Source organism: Rissa tridactyla, chromosome 9 (genome assembly GCF_028500815.1).
Source record: "Rissa tridactyla isolate bRisTri1 chromosome 9, bRisTri1.patW.cur.20221130, whole genome shotgun sequence".
In the NCBI taxonomy this organism is placed as follows: Eukaryota; Metazoa; Chordata; class Aves; order Charadriiformes; family Laridae; genus Rissa; species Rissa tridactyla.
Window position 1 is genome coordinate 19957052 of NC_071474.1, and position 12684 is coordinate 19969735.

Sequence of the window (12684 nt, forward strand, 5' to 3'; positions counted from 1 at the left end):
TGTATTTGAACTGTTCATGATCGCCATCCTCTATCACTGCATGAAGAACAGTGCATTTCAAAGAACAGGCTCCAGAATCTGTTCTCTGCCCCTTAAGGATTTCATTAATTTTTCCTTTTTCTGTAGTAACATTCAACAGTTTTGCTGTTACTTCAAAGAGTTGCCTGCTGTGGAGCTGAGGAATGGGAAGACGGCAGGCAGGCGAACTTACCATACCAGGAGCCAGGGGGATAACAACGTGTAAGCTCCATGTTCCTTGATAGCACTGAACTTTATGGAAAACAGCAAATGCTTGGGTAGTAGAGCTGCTGTATGCTTTCAGTGTTGCAGAATCATAGAAAAATGATTCATGGGGGGACAGATTAATAGAAAAATAGATGACTATATGAAAAAACCCACCTTGTATCGCTTTCAGTTTGCTTATATAGGTCTGGTGCTGCAGAGGGAAGCAGTCAGATACATCAGAAAGCACTGGAGTGTAACTGCATTTAAAGTAAGGTTAAGAAGTGCTAGTTATAGTTATATGTACTCCAGACATTACGCTACTTAATTACAGCTTTAATACGGTCATGGGGATGTGTCTGCAAGGGAACATAGTACACAAAAAGCCAAAATAAAAATAAATAAATAAAAACCAAACCCAAAATCATAAAAACCATGAAAATCCCAACCAAAAAAATCCCAGTGTAAATGATTCACAATCTGTAGCTTGTTTGAGCAAGTATTAAAGGGATGATGTTAGCAGAGCCTACAGTAAAATGGCAGAAGGTGGATAGATTTCCAGGTGAGTCCTCAACATCTGAAATGTAACTTTCCAAACCTGCATCTCTCTTCACAGTTATGGGTAGGATTTTGGACATAAAATCTTTGAAGTACTGCAAAGGATATTTACCCAGTTGTTATAATCTTAACCAAAGTAATGTCTGATATTTGTACCATTGAGCTAGTAAACCTATAACTTTTATAACACAAATCCATATTAATCACCAGCTTTTACTTTCTTTCCAGTTCATTGGTGGAAGAATTCAGAAAGACGCTCTGTGCTTTATGGCAGGGAAGCCAAACTGCATTTAGTCCAGAGTCTTTATTTTACGTTGTTTGGAAAATCATGCCAAACTTCAGGTAAGTTTTGTAGAATAAGAACAATATTCTTGATTGCAACCTTGTATTGCTGGTGCCCTACTCTAAAATTTGCTGAATCCATGGGATGCACTCTATGCAGCTTTCCTATATGCCCACAAATATGCTTTGAAAAGGATCTTCACTTTGACAGTTTTGTGTTCATTGGTAGTGCTTTTTTTATTTTCCCGCCACCTTTCTACCACATGCTACCTGTAGCAGTGTCAGAGACGACGAACATCTCAAATACTAAAATAGTAGTAGTTGCACCTTTGAGCCAGTGCTCCGAAGGGCAGAACAATCAAGATAATGACTGGTAGGTAAGTGCCAAGTGCATGGTGTTGACAGAACCCAAACTTGGCTGCGATAAGAAAGTGATGTAGTCAGATAAAAAAGGTACAGCACCTACAGGCCTAAATGCAAACATACTGGCTGAAACTTCCTTGATTCTCTCAAAACACTGTAGTCACCAGCTGAACATGAAGTAAGGGCTATAAGAAAAAAGTCTTGTGCATAATAGGCATTCTGTGCCCATACTGACAAAAAAGACAAGAAAAAGAAAGGGAAAAAGAAGGTTACCCAAGTAAATCAAAGTATCGTTCCTCTCCAAGGTCTCCCTGTCCTGGCCCCTGAACCTCTTTCAAAGGAGCACTGAAACCTGTTAGGATATATTGTGATGAAGGTAAGTTGCTCCGTGTTCTCAGGTAGTAAAGATGTTCGGTTATCTGTTACATCTCCAGCAGTGCTGAAAAGATGCTGTGAACATATCTGCTTAACAAGTAACCCGAATAACACAAATCTATTTATTCTGTCCTTCACATTGCCAAATATGTTTCATTTGGCTTATGAGAATCAAGGAAGTTTAATACCAGTAGTTGCAAGCAGCGACCAAAATGTTATAGGCAAGTGAACATCATCCATAATGTTCTTGACCAGTTTCCCTATTACAGTCTTTGCTATAATTCTTGTTAGACTGAGAAACCAGTTCATTAAAGTTCCTCAAGCAAATTTTCAGCACTGTGGGTTCTATCACAGCTTTTAAAAGAAAAGGTGCTGTTTGTTGGGGTTCTCCCCCTCCCCTTTTTATTCCCAGTTAGTGGGGAACATGTCTATGATAAATTGATAAGAGAACTCATGAAATCAAATGGAGAATAGCGTCATCTGCTCAGTAGATCCCCACTCCCACATGATCCAGGGAGAAAATTTGAATTTGTTCAGTGGTTAATTGTGCCTTGTAAAAGCTGACGATGCTGCAATTCTAGTTTTGCCTTGTGTGCTTCTTGTGAGACTGGGAGAAGGTGGATGGACGTACACGTGAAGGAAAGCCAACAGCAAACCAGCCACTGTGGCTTGTGCTTAGGAAGCCTGAGGTGGTGGGGCAGAGGGAGGAAACATGGTTGGAAACCTGGTTTAATTGTTTTAGCCCAAAGAGATTTCATTGTTAAAGGCATGTTGTGCCTGCTTCCAAGGACTGCAAGTGCTGTTCTTCTTACAGAAGCTTATAAAAAAACTGCCGCTGATGCATTCCATGGCTGAGTTGCAGGATGTGTATTTTGCTGATTTACTGGTGTATAAATAGTATGCTTCTGTTCTCCTCGTAACTGTTCCTGGTTGTATCCTTTCTCGTTGCTGGTAGGAAAAGGAATGTCAGAGGTGGGCTTGAATTGAGTTGCTTCAAGTAGGTGGAGATCGGCTTTATCACACAAGCTGACTATCAGAGAAACTATGCTTTTTGCTGACAGGCTTTTAGGTCATAGTTTATTTTAAACAGTGCGTCGTCCATATCATCATGTTCTTAAAGATCTGTATCTATACTTAAGCTTTTTAACAAATCCAAAAAATCTTTCATCTATAATTAACATATTTGTATGCAAGTATAAACACATGCACCAGGAGCACAACCAACAATGTGGAATGATTCCAAAGGTTATTTCATCAAATTTGTTGCAGAGCAAGGGTGCCATGTACTTCAGAGCTCTTCTGTGAGGAATGTAATATTGAAAAGGTGTCTGAAGCAAAGACTTTGCATAAATTTCATCTTCAACTGTTTATTATGATTACCTATATGTTTGTTTAATCGAAGACATCTGAATTCAGTAAATGAAGCAAATCCTGTGTTATCTCAGCAACTTCAAAATTATCCTATGGTGTGCTCAGTTAACATGCAGCTTTGAAGCCGAGTTCTGGTTTACTACCTTGTTTCACAGTAGTGTATAATTATTTCGCAACTTTGGGAGAATAAGGCATATTTTACTGTGATAGCTTCTCTGTTCCCTTTGATTATGTTTGTTAGTGGTGAACTAATAACGGTGTCTCTTTGAGCAGCATTGCTGCTGATGGCATGACACAGCTGAGACTGGAGCGCTGTCCCACCAAATCCAAATGCTCAAGAGGTGCTCTGGATACCCCACCATTACTCCCCTCTCCCAGCAAGCGGTGTGTGGGTTATGCAGGGCAGGTGTGCAATTCTGAGCATGGCTATAGAGTTTGCCCTAGAAGAAGAAAAAAAATCTCTCTTCCATCCTAATTATTTCAGACTTTGTATTGTTGCTGAACGATGCTTGTGGAAAACAAACCCAAAGATTAAATTCCTGGCTTTTGGGGGGGTGGTGGCGTTAATGTTAACCAAATATGTGAGCAAATGTTATGTCTTTGCTGCTCCCTGTTTTCGAAAAGTTCTCTTCCTGTCTAAAAATGTGTATTCTTAAATGTTTCTCCATCTTCAAAGAGATACACAGAGTGCGAGCGAGCTGTGAAGGACCAAAATCGCTTAGTTTGTCTAGATATAGCTGTATGTTTCCAAAGGTTACTTGGAAAGCTTTTTTTTTGCAAAAAATATGAATGTCTCAGTGAAGTCTGCTCCATGTTATTAAACAAAGGTTCTTTCGTGTGACCCTGGTGCTCTCTGTGTGTCGGCACTGAAGCAACCTGTATATTTGGTGATTGTGTCGCTGTTGTTTCCTTTTCTCTTAAGGGGGTACCAGCAACAGGATGCCCACGAGTTCATGCGTTACCTTTTGGACCATCTACACCTGGAACTCCAGGGTGGCTTCAATGGTGTTTCGCGTTCAGTAATTTTGCAAGAAAATTCTAGTCTGTCTGCAAGCAACAAATGTTGCATGTAAGAAGTGGTTTTTAATTTCTTCAAAACCTTAATGTCTTTGTATGGGTCTGTGTGTGGTGGATCTGAAACTTCAAATTCATGGTTCCTTGTTTAAATTCTTTAGTGCCTCTATAATGTCACAGATTACAATGCTGCAGGTTATAAAGGATTAGCATACTATAGGATGTGCTGCTTTTGAAAAGGATCAGCAGTTTTCATAGGTGTGAGGGAGCATACAGCCTGATTTGTAAACACTTAAAATTTATTAGTCTTTCAGAAATAGAAAGAACGAACTTTTTATATATATACCCATATAGAATTCTTTGTTCAGACAGTCTCATTGTCTTAGGGTGACAGGTGGCCTGAATGATACAGGAGCAAAAAAAGATGGCCAGGTATTTGTAGGTTTGAATTGTCAGCAGACCTCCTGGATCATGGAGCGAGCAGTGCAGTTACACTTTGAAGTCAGCTTCCCTGCAGATGATCTGGCTGTATTTGCGTATCACTTCACACAGTTAAAGCTCTTGGTTTTTTTCCTGGTAATTTTGATTTTCATGTTGCTGTCTGTCTTGAAATAGAGGTAATCCGTGTGTTTCACTCCTCTTTCTGTACTTCTCAAAATACTGTTGTTTCTGAACTCTGTCCCAGCTGTGTTTTCTCGCAGATTGAAACTGTCACAGAGAGAAAACACTTTAATTGGCTTCAGAAAGGAATGTTAAGTCAGTTCAACCTGCGCATTTGATCCCTTAGTCCTTGGATTCCCTATGTAAGAGTTGAGTGAGTTTTCCCTTCCTATACAGACTAGGGCAGGGTAAGCAGGTCTGAGAGAGGCAGGATTTTATAGATACTTCATTAGGGAAAGCCTAGAGTTTGGACTGTGCCTTTTTTACCACATTTGTATTGCTTTGCTGATGCTTAGAAATCCCACAAAAAAATCCTAAAATGTTCTTAGAATTAAAGTGTATTTAAAAACTAAACCAGCTTTGGTTTGTCAATGTTTCGAGTGTCAAAACCCAAGGAGAATTTAAACTTTGTTCACATATCTACTGTAAACTTGTCTTGAGAATGGCTGTTGAAATGCATGGTGAGGTGGAGTAAGCTGCCTTCTGTCAAGGGCAAATTAAGGTCACGTACACTTAAGTGCCTACAGTAAAGTAATAAATATGCTGTGAACGCTCTCTTCTTGAGCGCTGGTTTATTTGGGTAGCCATTTCCTTCTGCTCAACAAGAAGTGTTCAAATTAACTTTAAAGCTGTAGGTGGAGTGCAGATAAGGAACACAGGTTTCTGCAGGCTGTGGTGCCAGATTTGCAAGCAAACTAGCAAGTTTAGAAGTTGTATAATAATATAACTTTAAAATGTTTTGTTTTGATTTTTTTTTTAATTGTGACTATGTAAGTCCATTACGTAATCTGCTGAAAAGATTAAGAGTAATGAAAGCGCAGAGAATATGGAAGCAGAGAGATACGTTTATTCTATCGTAACGCAGTTTAAGCTGGTTTTGGCAGTGAAATGCAGAAATATGCTTTAAGTCAAAATTACTTGTAACAAAGGGTACAGAATTAAAACGAAAATATGCTCGACCTCTCTAAAAGGGAACAACTTTTGTTTCAGAAACAGCCTTAGTTACAGGCTTAAAACACTGTACCCCTGTGAGCATCAGCTCTTCACTATAGAAATGCAATCAACCACAATACCTTCAACACTGAAATTTTGAGCATCTGCTTAGAGCATATGCAGTTCACACTTCCTTCAGGTACAAGATAAAGCTGAAAGTATTATAGCAGGTAAATACTTGCACTGTAAATTCTGGGGTGAATGAAGTGCCCGGTGGATGACCTTGGTCACTGTTTGTCACACATGGACAAAACCACTCTGCCTAGTAGTGGTGAGCCGTGAGCAGCAAACATGTAACAAGTATTGAAAATTAAACTGAGACATTCTGACTGACTTTACCTCTATGGTGTGGTTTGTCTAGAAATGGAGCGTCTACTGTTGTCACAGCAATTTTTGGAGGCATTCTTCAAAATGAAGTCAACTGCCTAATATGTGGGACTGAATCCAGAAAGTTTGACCCATTCCTAGGTAAGGTGCCTCTTGCTTTCATAATATTAGGTGACTTAAGGCAGAAAAAATAAATCTGAAGCTTGAAAGATGTCACATGACTGGTTTAGCCTGAAAAGATTAGGCATTGTTTTATTCTCTAATTTATTTTTTTAAATCTTTGTTTTTCTAGACCTTTCGCTAGATATTCCAAGTCAGTTCAGAAATAAACGTACTAAAAATCAAGAAAACGGACCAATGTGCACACTACGAGGTAAGAGTGCTTGGATAATGAACTAAGAGTATATACTGTTCAGAGTATCTATTTGAGAGAAGCCAGGCTTTCACCGAGGGTGTGACTGGGTGCCACATGGCGTCTTATTTTATGAGATTCTGTGGTAGAAGATGGTGCCAAAATAGTTTTCCATACAGGTTTTACGCCAGTCACCATGTATTGACACACTACTGTGATAAACTGGAGCTCAGAAGTGCTTCAGGAGGTCAGCTGAATATCAAAGACGACTCCAGCAGAGATTTTTCTTTGTGATTAGAGTATTTCTAATGTATTCCAGTCTTTCCAAGCTAGAGTCATCTGCATTGTGTCCTGCTGGCATTTGCTAAGGTGCTGTGCTCAGATGCGTGTGCCCCTTGTGCACAGCAAGGATGGCTCTGGGGCGTTCTGCTTTTTAAACAACAGAAATACAATCCTGCAAACTTGGGCACTAGTGCTGTTATTGACCTTGGTTTAATGGATGATCATTTTTACAGATTTTTGAATATACTTGCTGCAGATTGTGAAATAAGAATAAAACCCCCATTATTTTCTCTGTTCACTTGGTACCTTGAAACCAAATCACCTTTTAAAAGTTGAATGTTCTTTGTTAGAAAGTCATTTAGTTACTTTTGAGTAGTTGTGCTGTATGTTAGACGGAATCTTGTTTGAAAGATGGGAGATTTTGTGAATGCCTTTTTTTCCCTTGAACTGCTTTATGTTTTAAGGAACAGGGAATGCTGCGTGTTACAACATGTTACTGTATTAAAACGCATTATTACCAGCTTTTTGCTGCACAGATGTATGTGGTAACTAGAATAAGTGCTGTGGCTCTGCACACCTTCTCTATAGTGCTGTATTTGTTGTATTTCATGTTACATACATCACTTGATGGCATCTTGAATCGGGTATCTTTACGTGGGTGTTTTGGTTTTTTGTATCTTGTTCTGTTTTTAGATTGTCTTCGCAGTTTTACAGACCTGGAAGAACTTGATGAGACGGAGCTGTATATGTGTCACAAATGCAAAAAGAAACAGAAGTCCACCAAAAAATTCTGGATTCAGAAACTACCAAAGGTTCGTATAAGCATGAAAAGTAACAGCAAGACAGTACATCAAAGGAAATAAGGACTCAACCATTAGTAGACCAACACCTAACCCTCCCACAGGCTACTGCAGATATCTAGCACTAAGTTCAACCTCTTCCTCTAATTCATCCTTTTTTTCCTTTTTAAATCCTGTAGGTGCTATGCTTACACTTGAAACGATTTCACTGGACAGCATATCTGAGAAACAAGGTTGATACATATGTTGAATTTCCCTTACGAGGCCTAGACATGAAATGCTACTTGTTAGAGGTATGAAGACTCACTGAATACTTTCTGTAGTAATTTGTTCCACAATATATGTCTTTATTACGAATTACAGTAGGTGCTATTGAGATCTGAAAAGTTTTCTTTTTAACCACAGCCCGAGAACAGCGGCCCAGAAAGTTGCCTCTATGACCTTGCGGCTGTTGTTGTGCACCATGGTTCAGGGTGAGTACATGGAGTAAGCCTCTGCTTCTTGGCAGAGACCTTCCTACTGAAGTACATGCAGAATTAATTAAGGTTTTTCTGTCCCTAGTGAACATCTGTACTTTGACTGGTGGAAATAAGCAGTAATTTATAAACCTAGGTGGAACTAAGCTGAATTAACTAGATTTATACAGTTATTCCTGTGAATGCCCACTGGCGGTCTTTGGGGGTAATGACAGGAAGCACAAGACAGAATGAAAACAGTCTAGTTCCTCTAGGAATAGAAAGCCCTGAACCAACAGAGTGAATCCAGGGGCCTCCCAGAAGTTAAGGCCTCATTTTGCAATTCTTAGTATGAAGCAGAAGTGTCTTTTTACTCTTTTATTCACTTTGGAAGGCACACGTGCACTTATGCTAAAAGAGTGCATGAGCATGTTTGGAACAACTGTAGACTGTAGGTTGGCACAGTGAGTGCAATTATCCTGTATTTACCGGCTCTCCTACAGGAGTGAACCTCAAAGTGAATGCTAACAGGCATGCCACAAGGCTGGCTAGTGCTCATATTCTGCAGTAAAGTTGCTGGGTGTTGGTAGGGTTATTGGTTGTTTGGGTGTTTTGTTTGGTTTTTGTGTGTTTTTCTTTTCCCAGCCCTGGAGGGATCTGTTGAGAGTAACAGTAGTAGGTACAAAATAACTGTTTATGCTGAGAGAAATGTATTCTTGTCATTTAGGTGATCACTCTATAGGTGTGAGTTGTGAAAGGAGTTTTCTTAGAAAAGAAACTAAACCCTATTAATCAAAACCCTGCCAATACCTGAATTGAATTCCAAGATATGAAACACAAGTTCTATCCAGAAAGGCCTGTCTCTTTTTTTTTTTTTTTTTTTTGCTTTCTCTAGAGGAGCGGTCTGGACTCTCTTAAAGATTTGACTACTAAAGGCAGTTCACAGTTGTAGGAAAAACTATATGGACAGCAAAGGAAAGTTGGTTGTGATTAGAATGGAATTAGATGGTTGGAAACACTGAGTGTGTGTTACAACACATAAGCAAGTGCAAGAAGCCTTTCTTGGGGTGGCAGGGTAATGAAAATTGATGGGTTTGTCATTCTGGTGTGTTAGATTCCAGAAATACGGCTCCAAGACGTGGATCTGTTTAAGACCAACTTGAACAATTTTCTTCTTGGTGTTCTGGGATTAGTTTAGCTGTGAGTGCTTTTGATTACATTTAGGCTATATGAGTCTTAAGACATAAATGGGGAAGATTTCTGAAAATAGAGCATAGTGAAAGTTTTATAGCTAATGCTTGAATAATAGATAATGGGCTTGATTTTTATGTACGCAAACATGGAAGTTCAGTGTTGCAGGAAGCCTTGCTTGCACAAAAACTACAGGATGCTAGCAAGCTCATATAAAAAAAAAAAAAAACAACCCCTTTCAGCTCATCCCAGTAAGTGGTTATTTTACTTAAAACTTGAATTTGGAGAACTTTTGAGCCCCGCAGATTAAGAAGGGATGCATCTTACCAACTGCTGTGGAGGGCTGTCAGTTCCTTTCTTCCTCTGGTTCCTGGAAGTCTCTTAGCACTAACAGCAAATGCAGCAGAGAATGAGGTGGTCTGTCTCCTGATTGTGCTTTCTTTCCCCGCCTCCCCCCTGCTGACAGCGTCGGCTCTGGACATTACACCGCATACGCAGCGCACGAAGGCCGTTGGTTCCATTTCAACGACAGTACTGTAACTTTGACCGACGAGGAGACTGTGGTAAAGGCCAAGGCCTACATCCTCTTCTACGTGGAACGACAAGCCAAATCTGGATCAGATAAACTTTAATACCTCCTTCTATTTCTCACTTATCAAGTCCACCGGACAAAACATTTCCATTTTTCCATAAATACTTGATCCAAGACTATTAATTTCATTGTGCACTTTTCAATTTCCTCTTGTGGGTTTTAGTTTTGTTGTGTCGATGGTAGCATTTGACTTACTGAATTTGGACACAAACTAACTTTTTTTTTTTTAGTTATACCAGAAAACCTCAGCAGATTTTGATTTGCTGCTTTAGTTGTGATAACTCAATTTTTATATATATAGTTTCATGAAATACTTAGTTATTTGACTTTTTTTATATTAATGTTTTCAGTTCTCACTTCCTAAAGGCACATTTACATCAGAGAAGCTTTCTGTCCTCCTTACAAGCAAGATAAATGTGCTTCTGATTATGAAGAGCAATACAACTTCATGCCGTTCTCACAGCTGTTGCGTAGATATGATTTACCCTCTTTAAATCAGAGTTGTTTGCACGTGCTATTTTCCCTCGTGCAAGAAACTAAACAGTGACCTCTGAACAATCATTCTTTGTCTGCAGAAGAGAGGAGATGTGGCATCATTAAATAGACCAGGTAATTGCTGCTATATTGGTGTGTATTCAGGCTGCTGACTTTCAGGAATCATTGTAAATAAACAGTTGGTTTAATTGTATCTATACTGCAGTTTAATTCAACTATTCCTCATATATGCTCTGCCCCCTCGACCCCTTCAAATTTAAAAAAATAATCTTAAAATATATACGTGTCTAAATTGTGCTGAGATTTATGGTTTTTTATCCGAACCTGAACTGCCTTAGACATCTCTTGGTTTAGACTGTCATCCTGAAATTTGATCATGAACACTTACTTGCTTGAAAACCTGGAGAATTCCTGGGAGTAGGACCCCAACCCTCCTTCCTGATGGGAACTGTGACTACAGCCCCAAAGTTTGGAGTGTGTGAGAACAGTCTTAGGTCTAAATATAGCACCTGTCCACTAAATGCCTGCCCTTCCCTTAAAAGTGAAAGGAAGCGGATGGTGGTCCAGATGCTTTACATGGTGATTGTTTTACCAGTTCAAACGCAGACTAAAGGGAAGATGCTCAGTTTCACAGCGTCTCCTGTCCACCTACCTGCCCGACGGGAGATGACAAGCCAAGGCGGCTTGTTGTCTAGCTGTGGTACCTGCGCATTGGCCCAGTGTAGGATCTTTATTCACAGTCTCTAGGTGAACACTGGAGGCACGATACAATTTCTAAAACTTGGCTATCTAATGGGGAAAGACTTCTGTTAAAAAAAAATAAACTGAATTTTAGCTGTACTGCTGTTCTGGAGAGTGGAAGTGAGCTAGTAAGATTTTTTTAAAAGGTGTATAGGAAAAGCAACATTGCACAATACAGGAGTCCCCTGAAATTTGACAAAGTCTACCCCCTCCCTGCCCCCCCCCAATAGCTAGCCCCTGTGTGCCCAGCGAGGAACTGGACACTCCTAAAATCTCAAAAGTGTGGTAGTAAGAGTAGAATTTACTTATGTAAAGTCGCACAATCAAATAGCGCCTTTACTTGTGATAACAGTAAAATATAGTAGTCTGAAAACACACAAGAATTCAAGTAAAATGTGATTACCCTTTTTAGTTAATGCTTCTGAAAGACATCGTAGTACACAGTAAAAGTTTCCCTACAGCTCGTACCGTAGCTCAAGCTGCTGCACATGGAGTAGGCATCAGTTTCCCTGCTAGCTGTACACTGACAAGTATAAAGAGAAATCACAATCAGATGGTTTTTTAAAATGTCATTCTTCATAGCTTTTCCACAGCATCTTAAACCAGGAAAGAGAGAAATTGGCTTAATATAGAACTGCAGAAAGCATTCAGCATTGCTAATGGTGTATGAATATGTAAACTGTCCACTAGTTAAAAACTGTTGGGGTTATTATTTCATACATTGTGACCTATATGACAATGTCTTCTTTTACTTAAGTTGAACAATAAATAGAACTATTCCTTGCTTTAAATTGTAGATAGTTTGTCACCCACCATTTCTCTGTTTCTTGCAGCCAGAGCCTTTCTCCTAATTGGAATAGGTAGCTGTTGTCAGTTCTACAGGCAGAAAAAGGTATTTGACAGACTTGAGTGGTGTGTGGGGCGTGTGAAGCATCTTACCACATTACTACCCTGAAGGGCAGGGTAATGCTTACAGTTAGCTGGGCAGTTCAGTAGATGCCATCTATAGCTGCGTTTTGTCTGCATGCTACTTGGATTGGATTGCTTTAGAATTTCAGTTTTGAGAATACAAGGCTTAAAATACACAACTAGCTATGGGCCAGAAGCAGTTTAACTTACAGTAGTCAGGTGTATGCAGCGTTCTCGCAAACCAGTGATGTAAATGTGCCTTTCTGTATTTTTAGAAACTTAAATTTATAATCTTTAGCAACATTCACTTATTTTAAGCAGCTTCTAATTCTCCAGTTAATTTTTTTTTGGGTCAGAATTATGTTCTCACTTCAGTATTTCCTTTCGGTAACATTTGCTCTGTAACATTAAGGTCTTGGGCAATATTATCTATCCAGCACGGTCCATTTGAGACATGGCCATGGGAACACAATGCAATCAGGTCAGTCTTGTTCTTGCAGCAGGTGGTGATAAGGACTCAGCCATATGCTTTGCTGGAACAAGTACACTGTAAATTCTTTCCTAATTTAACTTTCTCCCACTGCAAACCCAGATGGACAGTATGAACAGTTTGTTGTGGCAACACAAGTATTTCTCTTCCTGGTGGAGAACTTTGCTTATCCACTGTATTCTATTCAGTGTGGTGTCAAAAAAAAAAAAAGT

General features: G+C 39.5%; 1 protein-coding gene across 6 annotated transcripts in view; it reads left to right on the forward strand.

Moving 5' to 3' along the window:
- USP3 (ubiquitin specific peptidase 3) overlaps positions 1-10525 on the forward strand; it is an 89814-nt gene extending 79289 nt beyond the window's left edge. For all 6 annotated transcript variants that reach the window (XM_054215660.1, XM_054215659.1, XM_054215661.1 and 3 more), the window contains 9 exons: positions 127-240; positions 1009-1122; positions 4094-4240; positions 6200-6306; positions 6458-6538; positions 7493-7611; positions 7779-7892; positions 8005-8072; positions 9712-10525. In XM_054215660.1, coding sequence (XP_054071635.1) covers positions 127-240; positions 1009-1122; positions 4094-4240; positions 6200-6306; positions 6458-6538; positions 7493-7611; positions 7779-7892; positions 8005-8072; positions 9712-9877 — 1030 coding nt within the window. In that variant the 3' untranslated portion in view covers positions 9878-10525. The remainder of the gene's footprint in view (positions 1-126; positions 241-1008; positions 1123-4093; positions 4241-6199; positions 6307-6457; positions 6539-7492; positions 7612-7778; positions 7893-8004; positions 8073-9711) is intronic.
- Positions 10526-12684: the final 2159 nt, after the last annotated feature.